Consider the following 22,589-nt stretch of genomic DNA (forward strand, 5'->3'; position numbering starts at 1 on the left):
AGTCCTTAACGGAACCAGAAACACACCCTTTGGGTGTATGAGAGCTTTTTATACCCTTATATTCTTCTCCCAGTTGAATGGCCAACCCAACTAAATCACCAATGCATTTTTGTTACAATCAGATCTAAACAAAATTAAACATTAAATAACGTTTTGTGATAGATTTGGCACTCTCAAGGTCAGTTTTACTCAATTTTTACCATATCTTCAGCAGATCATTATTATGAACCGCAAACAAAACTATTCTTTAAAATTTGAGCGGTGTTATCTAAGCTTATTTATTTCATATTCGCAATTGGAATAGTCGGTACCCATAGTACTCATAACCTCTTTGAATAACTTGGATTGTCTAAGCAAAATAAATCAGCTCTTGAGTAGTTGAAATGACAACACGAGCAGGTCAAAACTTTATTGTATATCTGATCATCAAATATTAGCTTACGTGTAGGTAAACAATCTTCAATGCAGTAATGACCTTAGTTTCTTTCTTCAACTTTTCTAAAAAGTAGATCCATTTTTGAAACTTTTCGTAAGGTGGCCTATGAAACATCATGAAACGAACATATTTGTGCATCATATTACACGATTGATTAATATCATCTGTAGGGTTTTTTGATGATTCAGTTATGAATTTTGAGGTCGAAAAGCTAAAAGGGTTATCCTCATTGTCAAGAGAGTAAAACCTTTTATAATTAAGTATATCGTCAACACGAATACCACCAGGGAAATATTTACCACCCTTTACTAATGTTAATTCTGTATAAAATTTTCCGAGAGCGTCTTTGATCACCACAGTTTTCTTACTTTTTTCATATAGTTGTTGTGATAGTAGCCACTCTGTCTGATCAACTAAATGATGATTTTATTAAAACTTTTTATGTCATTAAGAAGTTTACCAGTCTCCAAACCAAGTAGACTACCTCCAACAACAGCTTTTTTTTACTTGGATGACATCTGGCTGAATTCTAATATTTTGTTGAAGCTTGTGGTTGTCCGGTACACAAAAAAGCTTATATTTTTGTGTGATTGTTTCAGTTACTTAACAGAATTTTTCTGAGATAAATGGCAGATGAACCTGTTAATAGTACTAGAGTAACATATGAAAATGTATGGCCCTATTTGGTTATGATACTCTTAGCTGACCTATCAATATAGACAACTTTGTCATTGATGATATAATTTTGAATTGATATACCTCCATTGGAGTACAAGATCCTTACTTTACAAAAAAAAGATTATCAACTTCGCACTGTTGGAAACAGTCATTCAGATCAACTCTGTTGTGAGCTAAATAAGGCACCTCTCCGATTATTTAGATTTTGTACCCATCAATTTTGGAGTTGTTATCGAGAAGCTTTTCGATGAATGATAGACCAACATATCCAGCCCTGCAGTTTTATTGGCTTTCTATTTGCTGAGAGGCTCAGGTCCTCACGCGTAGACGGTATAATGCCTTTTTATTTCGTATCGATGTTAGAAAGTTCACTTGGTATAAAAATTGTGCGCTTGGTTACTGTTCATATTATAGACAATCTATATGTATTTGCAAACTGATGTCAGAATAAATGTTATCTACAGTACTTTAAAAAACGCGCTGCTGGTAAATTTCCAGATTCTCTTTCGATAAAAAAGTCCTTTATGCTATTTCTAGACACATCATGCGTGAAAATCAAAGATACAAAGAAGGTTTGAATTAGAGTCAGTTTCTGCAATGGCATGATAATGGTCAAAGTATCTTGGAGGCAGGAAAATAATTGGTGACTTGGTTCCTTTCGATAGTGGCCGAGAATAAGAAAGGCGAAATAGTTAAATACTATGACATGGCAAAACAACATATCGGTGTAGAGGCTTCTGTCTAAAAAGTCACCTTAAAAAATAAAAGTTCAAAAGTCCATGCTATTTGAAAATAAGAACTGATCTCCTTGTACTACACAAAGAGAGGTGATGAAACATACGCCGACTAGGCGTCCTCAATACAACCAGCATTGTTATTTAGGTTGGTTTTAGAACAATTGTTGCGATTCCATGATTTAACAAAGATTCTATTATTAGGATATACAGAAAGTACTGGAAGTTCTCCCTCGAGTAAATAGAAATTAACAAAAGGGGGTCCATACTCCTACATAACGATTAAATCGTTTCTTCTTTCGTTTTATACGGTTTATTCTTTATCCTATTACATTATCAAACCTTCTGCTTCAGCTTCCATTAAATTCGATGGTTGTTTGAATTTTTATCTATTGGCACTCATAATCCACATCATCTTTAACGCCGCATACGATAGAAAATCTAGTGGACACGAATAAAATTATGAAGTAGTGATACTAGTAACTCAGGTAGAGTTGATTTTGATTCCAACAGGACAATATCAGTACTAATGTATATAATAGAGTTATGGCAACTTTATTTGTTGCATTTCGCAAGCAGTGGCTTTCTAATTAAATTAAAGTACTGCTGACTTCTTAACAGCTATACCACTGGAAAGTGGTGATGTTGTATTTTGATTGTGCTAGCAATCAATGTAATGGGCTCATCATTAATCGTACACGGCTACTTTTTCATATTACCTATTTCAAATAATGTTGCAACAATGTATTTACCTGTAGCGGTGATCTCCCGGTAGAATCTTGCTTAACGCTCCCATTTAGTTCCACGTCATTCATAATCTTATGTATTCGATTACAGACTATTATCACTTCCTAATATTTGACTCAATCATGTCTTCATTTTCAAAAGAGAATCCGCTTTACACTCTTGATTTGAATAAGAAATCGAAACTTCCTCTACCTCTTACTATTTATTGGTCAATAGCTCTGTGGTATTGTATTCATTGATTTTCCAAGGAGCTTTCAGATAATGGTATAGCCTTTTTCCAACTGAAGCTATATTTTATAATATACTGCAGAAAATTCTTGAAAAATATTATGGTGAGATTCGGATACGTTAAACTAAGAATTTAGTGGTATTACCAATACACATTTGTACAATAGAATTAACAACCATCATATTCAGTTAGCTAAAATTATACTTCCATAAGAGTGAATACAGCACAATTCTACAACGTGGTGGATTTTGTAAAAATCGCGCAATTGCACATTGTAGTTCAACGTAATACCAAATATCTGAGCCATTACCAGTTTTCGGAGTATAATCTATTGTTTTACCAAATTATTTGTTTTGCCTGATACATTACTGTTCATGAGAGTTATTGAATTAAGATTTATAGGTATATTCATCAAATAGAAATGAATAGATATATGTATGTATGTATGTATGTCGCCTATTTTAAAGAAATATTAAGCTGCTTTAAACGCATTCTGCGGGAATGTGATGTTAAAATCGTGCATCAAGCAATGGTTGGTTTCATATTATTTTTCGTCGGATATGGATACACTTTCGACTTCTCTTGATGTTGGCTTTTGTTCACCGTATTTAGAGTTGTAGAGTATGATACCGTTCTCTTTAGCATTATTCCTTTCGTCACGTTTGTAAAAGTAAAGAACAACAATAGTCCAAATTGAAAGACAGAAAGCAGAACATGCAGTGAAGGTAAATCCTTTGAGATATCTAGGAGACTCCTCTGTTTTCCATACCAAAACACTTATCCACGCAGTAGATGTTTGAGCCATAATATTCATTGTAACTAAAGTAATTGCTCTAGTTTGAGCATCTTTGCGACAAATATCGTTTTGCCATGAGTATAACACAGGGGCCATAGCCCAGCCAAAACATTGCAGCATAAATGCAAACCATTTAGCTCCCTCGGTGACATCCCAAGCAGCTAATATGGAGTTACCAATGATATTGAAAACCTGGGTAAAGATAATCGCAAACCAACGAGAGTGGAGTTTATCTGCAATAATACCGGTAAGCATCAAATAAACCATACCTAAGCCTGGAGTAATCATAGATAACTGATTTACCTTAGGAATAGAATATCGTTTCAAAGATTTCAACCAAAGTAAGTATGCACCAGATGAAACATTGCTGTCATTCCAACAAAATATACTCCATAAAGATAGAATATAGATTTTCCAATCACTAAAAATGGTTTTCCACAGTTTGAAATCGAATAATTTTGTTTCAAAATCACTTTTACCTGTCTGGTTTTCTTTTAATCGTTTTCTAGCCAATCTGATTTCATCATCAGTTAAGAAAATTGAATAGCAGTTGTATGGATCACCTGGTAGGGCGTAGAAGCCGATAAGACCTACTACAACGGACACAATAGCGTCGATAATAAAATTCCACCTCCACCCTTCCAATCCATTTACGCCATTTAGTGACGAGTACACTGCTGATTGGATTCCTCCAGCAGATAAGATACCGATATATTGACCTAAATAATAGAAAGCAGAACGGCGCACCATTTCATCATGTTTGTAAAATGAGCCGAACAAGTATTGATATGCCAAATAACTTGGTGCCTCAAAAGCACCAATAAAAAATCTAATTGCCTTCAAGTGTGGTACAGAATTGACATATGCTGCACCAACTGTTAATAGTGACCAACACAAGTCTAAGCATGGTAAAATATAATTCAATGGAAGTTTGTTTAGGTATACTAAAAAAGGTAGTTGGAAAATGATGTTACCAACTGTATACATCACCTGTGTATGAACTAAATCGTTGCCTCGAAAGCCTAAGTCCTCTTTCATGCCTGAAACGTAGGCATTGTTAATATTAACAGTATCCAAATATTTGATCCAATAAGCAATGCAAGAGTAAAAGGCTAACAAAACGTCTAGTTTGATTAATAGTTTTTTTTCATTATAAGATGTACCTTCTTTGAACCAACTATACCATTTATTGTGTGATCTTTCCTTTTTATTGATACGATACTCCTGTTCATCGAAAAATTTCCACCATGGCCTATCAACTTCATCCCTGTATTCATAACCTCCAGTATCACTTCTACTGCCTTTCTTTTCACTATAGTTGGTTGTCTCAAAGTGTAGCTGATCCTTCTCACTTGTAGTCGTAATAATATTTTTAGATGTTTCATTACTCTGAATAGTGTTAGAAGAGATATCTAAACCCTCTGTGGAATCTCGATCATCTGGTAAATCGTCCACCTGTCTCTTCACGGGAATAAATCCCCACTTTAATCTTTTGTAAGGATCTACAATAATTTCTTTAGCAATTGAATACATATATACTTTATTTATGTATGCAACAGTTTCACTATATTCGATAAGTTTATAAATACAAATAGGAAGCAAAATTAAAAAATGAATTATTTATTTCATAATTATGACACACGCACCATGTGCTCATTTATATAATATATTTTGTATAATAATTAACATCGTCATCTACACATAAATCTCTCAGCTTGTTCACTTATCTACTCGTGAAGACACCCGCTATACTGTTCTTCTACTTGCTTTCTGATTCGTTCACTCTTAGCACCAAACTCTAATCAGTAAAAAAAAGCCATTGTTACAGAGTTTACTATTTCTAGTGATCATATTGGACAATCGGAAAACTGTGCAGACGTTGAAGAGACGCCACAGAACGTGATTTGACTATTGTGAAGAATGTCATTTCGCAAAGCAAATCCTCAAGACTTACACATCATATATTAGCTTAAATTCTCATTAAAATGTAGGGGTAGAACGTTGGATATACAAGATCCAATTTCTCCAATTCCGAGTTTGTGCACATCCTTCCACAACGTACTGCTGCGATGCAATTATCCACTCATAAAATTGACGCCTCAAAAAAATTGAGACAAAACATGCGATGTTGCAGATATTTGACCAATGACGTTAGTAGGAAAAGTAAATGGCTTAACTAGACGATGTATTTACGTATATATAGAAGCGTAGAGTGTTTATTGTCGTCGTTTGAATTTTTTATCTGCTACTTGTTTATCTCTTATATTCCAAGAAAGCTAGGACCCCTAACATTTTTACACAATTTGTATGGGCCTTAAATCTGAATCGTTCTTTATACAGCAATAGTAGTGGCACTTGAAGAAGTGACTTACATTGGTTGACCATGGAAGGAAGAGCGGATGCAAACCACTCTTAAGGAAGATGATTGATGGATTGTGACTGCTTGCTGCTACCTGTGAAATAGGGGTGCTAGCTAACATGCCTCTTTTGCTGGCAATATAGGTAGATCTAGAATATACTTCGCTATCTTCATTTCATTTGAATAGCCAGCACATTAGGTTACAATGAGCTAATGTATATTTGTGTCACTCATATAGAAAACTACTAGACTATGAGTAGAGAAAAACTATCCGTGTCACCAGTTACAATGACGAACATTATAACACAGTAAATATATACGTATGACTGTTACATAGGCATCATAAGATCATCTTAAAGCGCCTTTTACAGCCAGAGCAGTTTTTCATCCAGCATCAATTACTTGTAACACTTTCCAAATTCAATTGATGTCGCTACATTGAACCCACATGAAACCGTTGTACAGTAGTGTATTACTTTGTTTTATCGTGCTTCATGCGAATACAATTGACTACCATGTTCTTGAAACTCTTTTTTTTTATGGAATGCAAACGGCATACAGAATTTTGTTCATATCATTCTGTTCAATATGTGTAATAATTATGGAGCCCAAAGATACTGGAAAATTTTACACTTTTCCATACAACAAAATAAATTAAAAACTTACTGTACGAATTTGCTGCGTGTATATATTAGTGTTTCGGTTAGTATGCATAAACACACCTGTTTATCGAGATAGTTTGGAGATCCTGAGCGAAAGTAGTAGCAGTAGATAAGTTTAAAACCTGTCCCCCCCCTAAGAGGTGTTATTCTGTAATCCTCTTTTCAAACTACAAAATTCTTGGAGTATGTTATAAAAATTCACCTAGTGAGAAATCATGTATTGGCCAAATCTCAGACCTGAAATACACCTCATAATTGTTATGGGGTATGATTGAACTGCTGAGACTACTTTTCTGTAAAAGGTTGATCTTTTAATAAGCCTTTTATAATGCACACAGACGTTCTCAAAATCTGCAGATTGTACCCAATAACAGTGGGATGCCAATTCTCTCTTGCAGAATAATGATAAAAGTCGCTCATTTCCGGCAACGAAATAAAAGCGCTTTGCTTAACAATTTGTTACAGGCGATGAGCCCACAGGTTATGAAAGGGAATTTATAATTGTTGTCCCCGATTCAACAGTGCTTCTGAGGAGCAGTGGTATGTAGCTTGATAAATAAATGGGATTCAAATTCATGACTGCAAATGTCATTAAATTTTCTAATTATTTTGCTTCACATAAAAATAGCCCCCGAGCATGAGTGGGAACCCATGAAACAGGAGTGAAAGATACAGTGCAACACCTTACTTCTTTTTGATTGATTTCCTCATATAGCCTTTTTTGCACAAGAAGGGTTCTCTGCATTCTACATTCACTGAGATCAATTGCTGAGTCATTAAAAGGGCGTAGAAGCATATCCAATGCATCACACTCACAAAAAAAACGATGCGATGTGGAATGACATGTTTTGTTCAACTAAAAATTCTATGATTTCTATATCAATTAAATATATAAAATGGGTTCCTTATGAACACAAACGTTATGTCTCGAGGCATATTCTGCGATTTCCGTTCAGGAAATATACTATTTTAGATTCTTTGGGAAAAGCAGAACTCTTGCGTCCTTGACTTGAAGTTCACATTGGAAGGAACATTATGAAACACTATTAAGTGAAATGACAGCTGCAATACGGTATAAACATATCAAATAATCTTAAGTGGGACTTCATATGTGTGAGAGTAATATTTTTCAAGACAAAAAATTTCTGGGTTAAACATCCGATAATACTAATCATTAACCCAAAACCACGTTAAGGTGGCTCCTTAAAACTTACTAAAACAACAATTGAATGAAATAATAAGTTATTTAAGATATTAAAGAACAAAGTGTAAACGCTATATAATTCCTGTGTTGAGTATAGAGGTAGAATTAATAGTATTAAAGAGAATTTATGCGCTTATCATACGATTGCCAGCAATACGGAGGAAATAAAGACACATAGAGCACTATTGGCTACTAGATCATTCGCGATACCTAAGTAGCTTGATATTTCTAAAGAGGCAGAACTGAATTGAAGCATTGCACTTATGTAGGTGGTAAGAGATTGTTGGGAGACAATGCCCAACTGCGAAGTTGTAGATTTCCTGGTGTTAGCAGTTTCTGATGAGAAGGAAATGGTATTTATGTTGCTGATATTATTGGTCGTAATTTTTGAGTGTGCTTCAGCATGACCAGATCCTGAAGACGATAATGCACCGTTTCTGTTACTTATTGTGTTTGCTATAGCAGATTCTGAACTAGTACGAGCACCAGTGGTGCTAGTGAGAATTCCGGAACTAGCATCTGCCTCATTTGTAGTCTGTGGGTTCAGTGTGGGATTAACTGTAGTGACATAATTGATAGGAGTTGTGGTTGTAGAGATAATAGCAGGTGGAACGGTGTTGAAACAGATACTAGACTCACAAGGAGTGTCTGTAAATAATGAATTTTTTTCTGTTGAGCCTACACTAGAAATAGGGTCCCACGTGTTATATTTTGTAGTTATACTGCTAACGGTAGTTGTGGCTGTGGTAACGGCGACAGAGAAAATCGATTCAGTACACATATGAGATTTACAGGAAGTTACAGTAACCGAAGTGATTTTCTCACTTCTTTTTGTAGCCGTTGTAGTTATTTTTTGGGTAGTAGTAGGGTCATGGTAGAGTCCAGGAATAATTTTGTTTCCGGTATTTTGTGTGTTGGATGATGATGTAGAAGTTAAACCAATAATTTCTGTGTTACTGTCAGGAAGCTCGGATTCAATTGCAACACTGACAATACCAGTAGTGGGAATGGAAGATGAATATTGAATGGCAAAAGGTCTAGAGGTCTTAGAAATTACTAAACTAGAGGTAAAAGAGTAACTCGTTTCATAATTTTTAAAGTTGCTGCCAGAAGAATCAATTCGACCAGTTTGAGTTTCGGAAGGACTAGTGCTTATAACAGAAGATGTAAATATGGATACAGATGACTCACAAGAGGAACACATCAGGGTAGATATTGAATTTACCGTTATTTGGTGTTCCTTGAATTCAGTAGAAGAACTGATAACTGAACTTCCGTTGCTGGGGTACAAGGGCGTGATAATTGGGTGAGAAGGTGTGACAGAACTAATGACACTTCCTGGAGTGAATGATGTAACACTAGATGGGCTGGCACTGCTTCGGGTTTTGATAACAATGACGGTCTCGTCAGTTGGGTTACCATTAGTACCAGTGAAAGTGCTCATTTCCGTGGTTGTCGTGGTGAAAGTACCAGACCATGGTTCAGTAGTCGTGGTGATCAGACCTGCTACACTTGATGATGATGGAGCACTGGATGAGCTGACACTGCTTGGTGTTCTGATAACAATGACGGTCTCGTCAGTTGGATTGCCATCAGTACCGTTAACGATAGTCATTTGAGTGGTCGTGGTGGTGAAAGTACCAGACCATGGTTCAGTGGTCGTGGTGATCAGACCTGCTACACTTGATGATGATTGAGCACTGGATGAGCTGACACTGCTTGGTGTTCTGATAACAATAACAGTTTCGTCAGTTGGATTGCCATCAGTACCGTTAACGATAGTCATTTGAGTGGTCGTGGTGGTGAAAGTACCAGACCATGGTTCAGTGGTCGTGGTGATTAGACCTGCTACACTTGATGATGATGGAGCACTGGATGAGCTGACACTGCTTGGTGTTCTGATAACAATGACGGTCTCGTCAGTTGGGTTACCATTAGTACCAGTGAAAGTGCTCATTTCCGTGGTTGTCGTGGTGAAAGTACCAGACCATGGTTCAGTAGTCGTGGTGATCAGACCTGCTACACTTGATGATGATGGAGCACTGGATGAGCTGACACTGCTTGGTGTTCTGATAACAATGACGGTCTCGTCAGTTGGGTTACCGTTCGTACCGGTGAAAGTGCTCATTTCCGTGGTCGTGGTGGTGAAAGTACCAGACCATGGTTCAGTGGTCGTGGTGATCAGACCTGCTACACTTGATGATGATTGAGCACTGGATGAGCTGACACTGCTTGGTGTTCTGATAACAATAACAGTTTCGTCAGTTGGATTGCCATCAGTACCGTTAACGATAGTCATTTGAGTGGTCGTGGTGGTGAAAGTACCAGACCATGGTTCAGTGGTCGTGGTGATTAGACCTGCTACACTTGATGATGATGGAGCACTGGATGAGCTGACACTGCTTGGTGTTCTGATAACAATGACGGTTTCGTCAGTTGCCAGCCCATTTGTGCCAGTGAGTGTGGTTATCTGGGTAGATTCAGTGGTGAACGTACCAGACCATGCTTCAGTGGTGGTGATGATCAAACCTGCTACACTTGATGATGATGGAGCACTGGATGAGCTGACACTGCTTGGTGTTCTGATAACAATGACGGTTTCGTCAGTTGCCAGCCCATTTGTGCCAGTGAGTGTGGTTATCTGGGTAGATTCAGTGGTGAACGTACCAGACCATGCTTCAGTGGTGGTGATGATCAAACCTGCTACACTTGATGATGATTGAGCACTGGATGAGCTGACACTGCTTGGTGTTCTGATAACAATAACAGTTTCGTCAGTTGGATTGCCATCAGTACCGTTAACGATAGTCATTTGAGTGGTCGTGGTGGTGAAAGTACCAGACCATGGTTCAGTGGTCGTGGTGATTAGACCTGCTACACTTGATGATGATGGAGCACTGGATGAGCTGACACTGCTTGGTGTTCTGATAACAATGACGGTTTCGTCAGTTGCCAGCCCATTTGTGCCAGTGAGTGTGGTTATCTGGGTAGATTCAGTGGTGAACGTACCAGACCATGCTTCAGTGGTGGTGATGATCAAACCTGCTACACTTGATGATGATTGAGCACTGGATGAGCTGACACTGCTTGGTGTTCTGATAACAATAACAGTTTCGTCAGTTGGATTGCCATCAGTACCGTTAACGATAGTCATTTGAGTGGTCGTGGTGGTGAAAGTACCAGACCATGGTTCAGTGGTCGTGGTGATTAGACCTGCTACACTTGATGATGATGGAGCACTGGATGAGCTGACACTGCTTGGTGTTCTGATAACAATGACGGTCTCGTCAGTTGGGTTACCATTAGTACCAGTGAAAGTGCTCATTTCCGTGGTTGTCGTGGTGAAAGTACCAGACCATGGTTCAGTAGTCGTGGTGATCAGACCTGCTACACTTGATGATGATGGAGCACTGGATGAGCTGACACTGCTTGGTGTTCTGATGACAATGACGGTCTCGTCAGTTGGGTTACCGTTCGTACCGGTGAAAGTGCTCATTTCCGTGGTCGTGGTGGTGAAACTACCAGACCATGGTTCAGTGGTCGTGGTGATCAGACCTGCTACACTTGATGATGATGGAGCACTGGATGAGCTGACACTGCTTGGTGTTCTGATAACAATGACGGTTTCGTCAGTTGCCAGCCCATTTGTGCCAGTGAGTGTGGTTATCTGGGTAGATTCAGTGGTGAACGTACCAGACCATGCTTCAGTGGTGGTGATGATCAAACCTGCTACACTTGATGATGATGGAGCACTGGATGAGCTGACACTGCTTGGTGTTCTGATGACAATGACGGTCTCGTCAGTTGGGTTACCGTTCGTACCGGTGAAAGTGCTCATTTCCGTGGTCGTGGTGGTGAAACTACCAGACCATGGTTCAGTGGTCGTGGTGATCAGACCTGCTACACTTGATGATGATGGAGCACTGGATGAGCTGACACTGCTTGGTGTTCTGATAACAATGACGGTCTCGTCAGTTGCCAGCCCATTTGTGCCAGTGAGTGTGGTCATCTGGGTAGATTCGGTAGTAAACGTACCGGTCCATGCTTCTGTTGTGGTGGTGACGGTGCTGACAGTGGTGGGCGTTCTAATGACAATGATGGTTTCGTCAGTTGCCAGCCCATTTGTGCCAGTGAGTGTGGTCATCTGGGTAGATTCGGTGGTAAACGTACCGGTCCATGCTTCTGTTGTGGTGGTGACGGTGCTGACAGTGGTGGGCGTTCTAATGACAATGATGGTTTCGTCAGTTTTCAACCCATTGGTACCGTTAACAATAGTTCTTTGGGTGGATTCAGTAGTGAATGTGCCAGTCCATGCTTCTGTTGTGGTGGTGACGGTGCTGACAGTGGTGGGCGTTCTAATGACAATGATGGTTTCGTCAGTTGCCAGCCCATTTGTGCCAGTGAGTGTGGTCATCTGGGTAGATTCGGTGGTAAACGTACCGGTCCATGCTTCTGTTGTGGTGGTGACGGTGCTGACAGTGGTGGGCGTTCTAATGACAATGATGGTTTCGTCAGTTTTCAACCCATTGGTACCGTTAACAATAGTTCTTTGGGTGGATTCAGTAGTGAATGTGCCAGTCCATGCTTCTGTTGTGGTGGTGACGGTGCTGACAGTGGTGGGCGTTCTAATGACAATGATGGTTTCGTCAGTTGCCAGCCCATTTGTGCCAGTGAGTGTGGTCATCTGGGTAGATTCGGTGGTAAACGTACCGGTCCATGCTTCTGTTGTGGTGGTGACGGTGCTGACAGTGGTGGGCGTTCTAATGACAATGATGGTTTCGTCAGTTGCCAGCCCATTTGTGCCAGTGAGTGTGGTCATCTGGGTAGATTCAGTAGTGAATGTGCCAGTCCATGCTTCTGTTGTGGTGGTGACGGTGCAGACAGTGGTGGGCGTTCTAATGACAATGATGGTTTCGTCAGTTTTCAACCCATTGGTACCGTTAACAATAGTTCTTTGGGTGGATTCAGTAGTGAATGTGCCAGTCCATGCTTCTGTTGTGGTGGTGACGGTGCTGACAGTGGTGGGCGTTCTAATGACAATGATGGTTTCGTCAGTTTTCAACCCATTGGTACCGTTAACAATAGTTCTTTGGGTGGATTCAGTAGTGAATGTGCCAGTCCATGCTTCTGTTGTGGTGGTGACGGTGCAGACAGTGGTGGGCGTTCTAATGACAATGATGGTTTCGTCAGTTTTCAACCCATTGGTACCGTTAACAATAGTTCTTTGGGTGGATTCAGTAGTGAATGTGCCAGTCCATGCTTCTGTTGTGGTGGTGACGGTGCTGACAGTGGTGGGCGTTCTAATGACAATGATGGTTTCGTCAGTTGCCAGCCCATTTGTGCCAGTGAGTGTGGTCATCTGGGTAGATTCGGTGGTAAACGTACCGGTCCATGCTTCTGTTGTGGTGGTGACGGTGCTGACAGTGGTGGGCGTTCTAATGACAATGATGGTTTCGTCAGTTTTCAACCCATTGGTACCGTTAACAATAGTTCTTTGGGTGGATTCAGTAGTGAATGTGCCAGTCCATGCTTCTGTTGTGGTGGTGACGGTGCTGACAGTGGTGGGCGTTCTAATGACAATGATGGTTTCGTCAGTTTTCAACCCATTAAGCCCGGTAATAGTGGTCATCTGGGTAGATTCAGTGGTGAATGTTCCAGTCCATGCTTCTGTCGTGGTTGTTATAATGTCTGAAGCTGTATAATTTGAAGGATCTAAGATGGTACAATTAGGTTGACTTAGATTGTTATCAAAGGAATAAACATATCCTTCAAAATCATCACTAACAATAGTACCATCTGGCAGTGTTACACTAATTGGAAGTGAACCCCATGAAACAGCATTAGAGTAAACGATCTTCATCGGATAGTAGTAACCAGCATACATATAGACAGAACCTTTGATGTTAGATGGCAAGCTTTTATGCCATGGCTTGACACCATTAATTGTGAAGTTTGTCGATGTTATGGGAGGTTGTTGTTGCGCACAACAATCAAATGCTGCGTAACCACCAATTGATAGAATTGCTGAATCATCTACTGTAGCAAAAGAAAACGTGTAAGATCCTGTCTCTGGTGGCAAAAAGTAACCTGTCATTTCTAGAGTAACATTTGTTGGGGTAGTGTAGAATCCAAAAAGATCTGTACCCCAGTATGAAATTCCTTGACTGTTGGAGCACTGACCTTTACCTCTACATCCCCAATCCCCATAAGCATTTTCTTGGGGGCACTTAAATGTACCTGAAGAGGTGACACAGGGAAGATTATAGTTGATGGAAATATCCGTCTGTCCACTAACAGAGCCCAGTTTAACTTTATTTGCATATTGATAAGCCATGTATTCTGCATTTGAGTACGTTGATGAATCCTTTAACGAATACTGGTAAAAGTTAATATTCATCCCATTCTTTCTTAGGTTCGTTGGCAAGCACGCTGCTGTAATTGCAGACGCGACATTAGCTAGTCCCAGTAACACAAGAGTTGCTAATAATAAAAAATGATGTGTTATAGACATAGTTGGGAGTTTATTTTACAATCATTAGTTTTAGATTGCGAACTTCAAGAGAGTACATGTTGAATAGCTCGAATGAAGATTAAGCGTAAGCGCAGGTGAAATCTGTTAATCATCATGATTGATGTAATATATACGCAGATGAAATAATTTGGTGGGACAATACTTCTACATAGTGGGGGTATGATTATCTTGAACCGGAAGACTTTTCTAGCTACTGAAATTCTGTGCTATGATCCCGATAGAGTTTGAATTATTATTTTTAATTGATGTGATGGTAAACGTTTTCTTTATGCAGCGGGACTGATCAGAAACAAAAAAAATACAAGGCCAGACATGGAAGAAAAACTACCTATGATGTACAAATCCCTTTAAGACGTGCTTGAAGGTACTCCCGAACAGGGGAGAATTTCCAGCATTTCCTGTTGTTTTCGGTCTATTTGAAAGGGAGATACACATTGCTCAAAGTGAACTACTAAGAATCACCGCCAGGAAATAAACTAGGATGTTTGGCAGATCTAGAAATCAATAGCGGTATTGACAAATAGCCTGCTTTGCCTTTTTAGTACTTTCTCACGTAGTCATCTCATAAAAAGACTGTAGAAAAATTCTAGAACGATATAGTTGCATTTTTCTGGGCCAAAAGAAGAAAAACCTATGCAATTCCAATGTCAAGTAAAGTTTTTTTGCCCAGATAGGCGCGCAATACGATAAAAATACTATAGAAACAGCCATAGGAGAATAATATTTGAGAGTTGACTAGAATTAAGGTTAGGCTCGAAAAGCTGCTAAAACTTAGCATCACCAAATGTTTCCTAGAAAAGAGATTGGTGGTTTCTGAAAAAAAAAATCCTTCGCACCTGCTTCCAACTAGATATCGGTGCCTATAATACGGAAATCAGCGGACGGAATACTTCTTTTAAATGTTCTCTTCAAGTGCAGATTCCAAAGGTAAACAAGAGACGTTTTTGTTATAGCTTTTTTCTCTTGGGGGCGCTCAAGGGCGTACGACAAATATTTGAAAAGTTTAAAAGTTATTTATTGGTAATACAGTTTAGTTTTACATGATCTTCAAAGTGATCAGTGCACAGTCCAGTCCATTTTACACGTTATGATACATGCTTTATTTTCAGCACGGCGGCCTCTAGACAAGTCGTTCAATTCAACGGACTCATTACAAAGTTTAGGAAAGTGCTATCACGACAAAGTGAAAGTCCAACAAAAAACTGCAGATCGTTCCTTCTGTCGCAGTTAAAAATTGTACCTGCCAAGCCTCTTGCAATTGTAAGGCAAATCAGAAAACGCCACTTTCTTTTTCCAAGTTTTGGTTTGTTTTGAGGAAATAAAAGCAACCAAATTACGTCATGTAGGCAACTTCTTAATACTTTCAGATATTTTCAATGGCAAACGCTAATTTATGTAAGCGAAAAAATTGATTTATGTAAGCAAAAGAGATATGTGGCTGGCAAACTAAAAATTAAACCACGCCAGAAACGGTTTAAAGACCCTATGAACTCTATAAACAGATTACTGCTTTGCGGGGATTTTGCGCTTCATTTGTTGTTGAGATAAAGTTAAGGTGCAGCAAACCGTATTTTTTCATGCACGTTTCTGTAATCTTCGGCTTTGCAGGTGTCTCCCTTAGTGGACATGTATTCTTGAAATAACTATGTGGAAAAAAAAAGTTTCTGGTTTACTTTTATGACTCGGATATTAGTTGTTCACACTATCATATCGTGGTAGTAGTAGGAAGTACCGAGGCAACATCGTAGGGATCTAATGACGTCTGACAGTGAGAACTTGTTTGTTAATTAGCAACCACTGAAATTGGTTGGCAAGACGCTATACACTGGTCTTCATCGAATGTTGATGTAGTGAGGATCGTCCTGTTTACTGTTTCTAGTCGACCAGAATATTTACAACCCATGTTTAGCATGGCATAAGGGAAAAAAAGTTTTTCATAGTACCTACATGTTCTTGTGGGTAGTTGAAGATTGAGAAAATAGTAGCATCGGTTTCGTCTGATTCGCCCTACATTTAGGCAGTTACATTAAAGTATTTCTTTTCTCATATACTTGAATTCTTGATAATGGCGTGTGCCACGTTTATTATACTTCTGATTAACTTTGTACCAAAGCTTTTGCTTCATCCAAAGTTCTCACATGGGCACATCAGTTGGTCTAGTGCAGTGAATACTTTAATAAGCAAATTGGCAAGCTCTTTTTCCACGCAGAATTTGCAATGGTTAGCCCTGTCATAATCTAGATGCATTGTCTGACAAGCAAAAGTTAGGATGGATGTGTTAAAAGCTAGCAGAAAGTCTAGATGATAGAATAAAATTAATAACGGACCAGTTTTGAAAGAACCGGTATTTTTAAGTTTCTGCTCATGCTCCCTCACATATTCAAAAAACTACATACCCTAACCTGGTATGTAGTTTTGATTTAAACATTCTGTTAGGTAGAATAAGCAAAGAGCATAATCCCAATGACATAGGCAAAAATTCTCTAGTCATATAATTCCGTACCCAAAGGAATTATTATTGCAAAGTTTGCTTTTTTAACGTTTTGTTATAAATTATATTTTTCAAGCACTGAAAGGACCCTTACATATTATATAGAATATAATAAAAAAGGGTTAATTCTGATCTGGAAGAAAAAACCCTGCCTGACACGTATAATCTCGATATCACGACGGTATTCTTTTTAACTACATCAATCCCATAGGGGAACGAACCATCCGTTCTAGAAACGGCTGATAACCACTATTTTGGTTTTCGGAATGTCTCTGTGCAAATGAACGAGCGAGATTATTTGAAACCAAGGAGGCCTTGATGAAAATTATCAAAAGAAAGAAAGAAGTATCCTTGAATTACATAGTAACATCAGTGGAGACTTTTCTCACAAGGAATGAGACTACTACCTTTTCTTTTTTCTCCCTTCAGTTGGCTTGATTGGTCCAGCCTTCACGTAGAACGAAAAAATGCGGAGAGGGATCCAGTCAATTTTTGAAGGGTATTCCTTATCAATATAGGATGGCAACATCAGTAATAATAGGCTATTGTATAGTGAGTGCTATGGCTGTGGAAGAAAATGATGACCTGACTGCTCCTCTGAAAGAAGGCTTTTGGTTTTCACGTTACCTTTGAATAAAGAGATATTGACAAGCTGTTTCTGGCCCTTCGAAATCAATTATATAAAAGCACATAAGCTATTATGTATATAGATAGATAGATAGTGAAGTAGCAACAAAATCACCCCAAAAAGAAAGGCGAAAAGGAAAATGACAAGTGAACCCGAATTTCAGCAGGCTTACGATGAGATTGTTTCTTCTGTGGAGGACTCACGAATCTTTGAGAAATTTCCACAGTATAGGAAAGTACTACCTATTGTTTCTGTTCCGGAGAGAAGCATTCAATTCAGAGTCACATGGGAAAATGACAAGGGCGAGCAAGAAGTGGCACAGGGATACAGAGTGCAGTTCAACTCAACAAAGGGGCCTTACAAGGGTGGACTGCGCTTTCACCCATCGGTGAACCTGTCCATACTGAAATTTCTGGGGTTTGAACAAATCTTCAAGAACGCCCTCACTGGATTAGACATGGGTGGTGCTAAAGGTGGTCTGTGTGTAGATTTAAAAGGCAAGTCTGACAATGAGATCAGAAGGATTTGCTACGCGTTCATGAGAGAATTAAGCAAGCATATTGGCAAGGATACGGATGTCCCCGCGGGTGATATTGGTGTTGGTGGCCGTGAGATTGGTTACTTGTTTGGGGCTTACAGATCGTACAAGAACTCTTGGGAAGGTGTTTTGACCGGTAAGGGTTTGAATTGGGGTGGCTCGCTCATTAGGCCGGAGGCCACTGGCTTCGGGTTAGTCTACTATACGCAAGCGATGATCGATTATGCTACAAACGGCAAGGAGTCGTTCGAGGGCAAGCGTGTGACAATCTCCGGAAGCGGTAACGTGGCGCAATATGCAGCTTTGAAAGTTATCGAGCTGGGTGGTATTGTGGTGTCGTTATCAGACTCGAAGGGATGCATTGTCTCCGAGACTGGTATTACGTCGGAGCAAATCAGCGACATCGCTGCAGCCAAGATCCGTTTCAAGTCCTTGAAAGAAATCGTTGATGACTACGCAACCTTCAGCGAATGTAAGATCAAGTATATAGCAAGGGCACGCCCATGGACCCACGTGGCCGACGTGGATATTGCCCTGCCCTGTGCCACTCAAAACGAGGTTAGTGGTGATGAAGCCAAGGTCCTAGTAGCATCCGGCGTAAAGTTTGTTGCCGAAGGTGCAAACATGGGCTCAACACCTGAGGCCATCTCTGTTTTCGAAACAGCGCGTAGCACTGCAACCAATGCTAACGACGCCGTCTGGTTCGGGCCCCCAAAGGCAGCTAACCTAGGTGGCGTAGCAGTATCCGGTCTGGAAATGGCTCAGAATTCGCAAAAGGTCACTTGGACTGCCGAGCGTGTAGATCAAGAATTGAAGAAGATAATGATTAACTGCTTCAACGACTGCATACAAGCCGCACAAGACTACTCCACGGAGAAAAACACCAAGACCCTACCATCATTGGTCAAGGGGGCCAACATTGCGAGCTTCGTCATGGTAGCTGATGCCATGCTTGATCAAGGAGACGTTTTCTAGTCGTAAGCGCTATTTTTTTTTGTTCGTAATTATCTGTGTAATGTAGTATTGTGTTCTACTTTAACTAACCTCATAAACAGGGTTCAGTATTACGGAAGAGGACCCCTGAGCTCCGCGGAAGTTTTTGTGGCCGTGCGGGGTGAGGAGTTTGTGAGGGCAGCGTTTCAAGCAATTAAGCTAGGCAACTTAAAGGGGTTAGTCTAGCTAGTTCAGATATGATAAGGAGGACCAAGCAAGGGGGTTGCTACCACGGCTGTGTCAGTAAACCGACAGGTGCAGCTATTAGCAGCAGGTTAAGTGGATGGTGCTGAAGATGTACACATATATAAGGATGGCGGAATGTGTTTGTAGTAACAGCTCGACCCACCTGCAGTTTCGCAGATCTTGAATCTTGGCAAGTGTAGGATCATCATCAAGTTATTAAGCGATTAATACAGTATAGAGTTAACAACAACAACAACAACAACGAATTATCAAACATTTTTTTATTATGAAAGCCTTAGCGTATTTCGGTAAGGGTGACATTAGGTTCACCAACAGTCTGAAGGAGCCACGCATCGTGGCTCCGGATGAGCTTGTGATTGATATCGCATGGTGTGGTATTTGCGGTACGGACTTACACGAGTACACCGATGGTCCTATCTTTTTTCCTGAGGATGGACACACACATGAGATCAGTCACAATCCGTTACCACAGGCGATGGGCCACGAAATGGCTGGCACAGTCTTGGAGGTAGGACCTGGTGTTGCACACCTCAAAGTCGGGGACAAAGTGGTTGTCGAGCCCACAGGTACATGCAGGGACCGTTATCGTTGGCCCGAGTCGCCGAACGTTGACAAGGAATGGTGTGCTGCTTGCAAAAAGGGCTACTACAATATCTGTTCGTATCTGGGACTTTGCGGAGCAGGTGTGCAAAGTGGTGGGTTTGCAGAGCGTGTTGTGATGAACGAATCTCATTGCTACAAAGTGCCGGACTTCGTACCGCTGGATGTTGCGGCTTTGATCCAGCCCTTGGCCGTGTGCTGGCACGCGATCAGTGTCTGTGAGTTTAAAGCAGGGTCTACTGCGTTGATCATTGGTGCTGGCCCCATTGGTCTAGGAACTATACTAGCGTTGAACGCAGCCGGTTGCAGGGACATAGTCGTTTCAGAGCCTGCCAAGTTGAGGAGAGAGCTGGCTGAGAAAATGGGTGCCAGGGTTTATGACCCAACCGAGCACGCTGCCAGGGAAAGCATCGACTATCTGAGGTCAGTTGCTGAAGGTGGTGACGGATTTGACTACACATTTGATTGCTCCGGGTTGGAGGTCACATTAAATGCTGCCATTCAATGTCTCACGTTCAGAGGTACTGCCGTCAACTTGGCCATGTGGGGTCATCACAAAATACAGTTTTCGCCGATGGACATTACGCTTCACGAGAGAAAGTATATGGGGTCCATGTGCTATACACACCACGATTTTGAAGCTGTAATCGAGGCCTTGGAAGAACGCAGGATCGATGTGGCCAAGGCGAGACATATGATAACGGGAAGGGTCAACATCGAAGACGGTTTGAACGGTGCCATCATGAAGTTGATAAACGAAAAGGAGTCTACCATTAAGATTATTTTGACTCCTAATAACCACGGAGAATTAAACAAGGAAGCCGATAACGAAAAGAAGGATATTTCCGAGCTTAGCACTTTCAAAAATCAAGAAAGATTACGGGAGTCCATAAACGAGGCCAAGCTGCGTCATACATAATTGAGTTACTCGCAAATCCTCACGTTAATCCTCTGCTAAGATACACGTTCCTGTAATCTAATACCTTATACACCCACATCCTCTGACGCGATCTTTCTCTGCAATACTTCTATATACGGCATATGTACACCTATCAAGCCAATGGGGGCAACAGTTAGCATATTCAAACAGCGTTAATTGTGTTGACACTGTTCTTTTACACCTTTTGGCGTTTCAAACGGAGCGGAAGGACCCGTATCTTCCTGTTCTTTCCTGTCCTTTTTCCCCCTTAGGGAGTTCAACATGTTCGTGGATTTGATAATAAGTGAAGAATGAAGAAAAAAAAAATTGACATATAAAAATGGAACAAGTTCTCCACGGAAGATTCGCCAGTTGAGATCTTTGAACAAATGTAGCACTCTTTCTTTCTAATAAGGTTTTCTTGGTAGAATAGATAAGCGAAAAAGCAAATAGGAATTAAATAAGGTTAAGTAAGCATGAGAGCTCTGGCATATTTCAAGAAGGGTGACATCCATTTCACTAATGACATCCCTAAGCCCGAGATTCAAACCGACGATGAAGTTCTTATTGATGTCTCTTGGTGTGGGATTTGTGGCTCGGATCTTCACGAGTACTTGGATGGCCCAATCTTCATGCCTAAGGATGGTGAGTGTCATGCTCTGTCCAACGCTGGTCTACCTCTAGCAATGGGGCATGAAATGTCAGGAATTGTCGCTGAAGTAGGTCCCAAGGTGACAAAGGTGAAGGTTGGCGACCATGTGGTCGTCGATGCCGCTAGCAGTTGTGCGGATCTGCACTGCTGGCCACAATCCAAGCATTACAGCTCTAAGCCTTGCGAAGCTTGTAAGAAGGGCAGTGAAAACCTATGCACACATGGCGGTTTTATTGGATTAGGTGTTATCAGCGGCGGTTTTGCTGAGCAAGTTGCTGTCTCTGAACACCACATTATCCCCGTTCCGAAGGAAATCCCATTGGATGTGGCTGCTTTAGTTGAACCTCTTTCTGTCACCTGGCATGCAGTCAAGATATCCGGCTTCAAAAAGGGTAGCTCAGCTCTGGTTCTTGGTGCAGGTCCTATTGGGTTGTGTACCATCTTGGTGCTAAAGGGAATGGGGGCTGGTAAAATCGTAGTGTCTGAAGTTGCAGAGAGAAGAATAGAAATGGCCAAGAATCTAGGCGTCGAAGTCTTTAACCCCTCCAAGCACGGTCAAAAATCCATAGAAGTATTACGTGGATTGACCAAGAGCCATGACGGGTTTGACTACAGTTATGACTGCTCTGGTATTCAAGTTACTTTTGAAACTTCCCTCAAAGCATTGACCTTCAAGGGAACCGCCACCAACATTGCTGTCTGGGGTCCAAAGCCTGTGCCATTCCAACCAATGGATGTGACCCTGCAAGAGAAAATCCTCACCGGTTCGATCGGCTATGTCGTCGAGGACTTTGAAGGAGTGGTTCAAGCAATCCACAACGGAGACATTACCTTGGAAGACTGTAAACAACTGATCACAGGTAAGCAAAAGATTGAGGATGGTTGGGAAAAGGGTTTCCAAGAGTTGATGGATCATAAGGAGTCCAACGTGAAGATTCTATTGACTCCCAACAATCACGGTGAGATGACGTAATGGCAAAATAACATTCAAGGGCCCTCTGGGCTCACTTGTAGTATCTGAAATTATGTATTTTTTTGTAATGTTTTTTATTATGAACAAACTGACATAACTTTTCTTTGACTATCTATACCTTTTTTCTATTTTTCTCTTTTCATTTGACCTAGCGATGAGCTGAAAATTTTTTTTTGGCAAAGGACCCTTTGAAAGCATCTGAAATGAGAAC

General features: G+C 40.4%; 5 protein-coding genes across 5 annotated transcripts; 3 read left to right on the forward strand and 2 right to left on the reverse strand.

Moving 5' to 3' along the window:
- Nucleotides 1–3,368: 3,368 nt before the first annotated feature.
- Nucleotides 3,369–5,153, reverse strand: SEO1 (putative permease SEO1; the record flags this gene model as incomplete). The annotated part of the gene is made up of 1 exon (XM_056226492.1): nucleotides 3,369–5,153. One exon carries the CDS (start codon nucleotides 5,151–5,153, stop codon nucleotides 3,369–3,371), a length of 1,785 nt encoding a protein of 594 aa, XP_056080169.1.
- Nucleotides 5,154–7,981: 2,828 nt separating this feature from the next.
- On the reverse strand, nucleotides 7,982–14,356 carry FLO9 (flocculin FLO9; the record flags this gene model as incomplete). The annotated part of the gene is made up of 1 exon (XM_056226603.1): nucleotides 7,982–14,356. One exon carries the CDS (start codon nucleotides 14,354–14,356, stop codon nucleotides 7,982–7,984), a length of 6,375 nt encoding a protein of 2,124 aa, XP_056080170.1.
- A 3,279-nt stretch (nucleotides 14,357–17,635) lies between these two features.
- Nucleotides 17,636–19,009, forward strand: GDH3 (glutamate dehydrogenase (NADP(+)) GDH3; the record flags this gene model as incomplete). The annotated part of the gene is made up of 1 exon (XM_056226714.1): nucleotides 17,636–19,009. The coding sequence occupies one exon, from the start codon at nucleotides 17,636–17,638 to the stop codon at nucleotides 19,007–19,009; it is 1,374 nt and encodes a 457-aa protein (XP_056080171.1).
- Nucleotides 19,010–19,499: 490 nt separating this feature from the next.
- Nucleotides 19,500–20,753, forward strand: BDH2 (putative dehydrogenase BDH2; the record flags this gene model as incomplete). Its single annotated transcript, XM_056226825.1, has 1 exon — nucleotides 19,500–20,753. One exon carries the CDS (start codon nucleotides 19,500–19,502, stop codon nucleotides 20,751–20,753), a length of 1,254 nt encoding a protein of 417 aa, XP_056080172.1.
- A 476-nt stretch (nucleotides 20,754–21,229) lies between these two features.
- BDH1 ((R,R)-butanediol dehydrogenase) lies at nucleotides 21,230–22,378 on the forward strand (the record flags this gene model as incomplete). The annotated part of the gene is made up of 1 exon (XM_056221364.1): nucleotides 21,230–22,378. One exon carries the CDS (start codon nucleotides 21,230–21,232, stop codon nucleotides 22,376–22,378), a length of 1,149 nt encoding a protein of 382 aa, XP_056080173.1.
- Nucleotides 22,379–22,589: the final 211 nt, after the last annotated feature.

Source organism: Saccharomyces mikatae, assembly GCF_947241705.1.
Source record: "Saccharomyces mikatae IFO 1815 strain IFO1815 genome assembly, chromosome: 1".
NCBI lineage: Eukaryota > Fungi > Ascomycota > Saccharomycetes > Saccharomycetales > Saccharomycetaceae > Saccharomyces > Saccharomyces mikatae.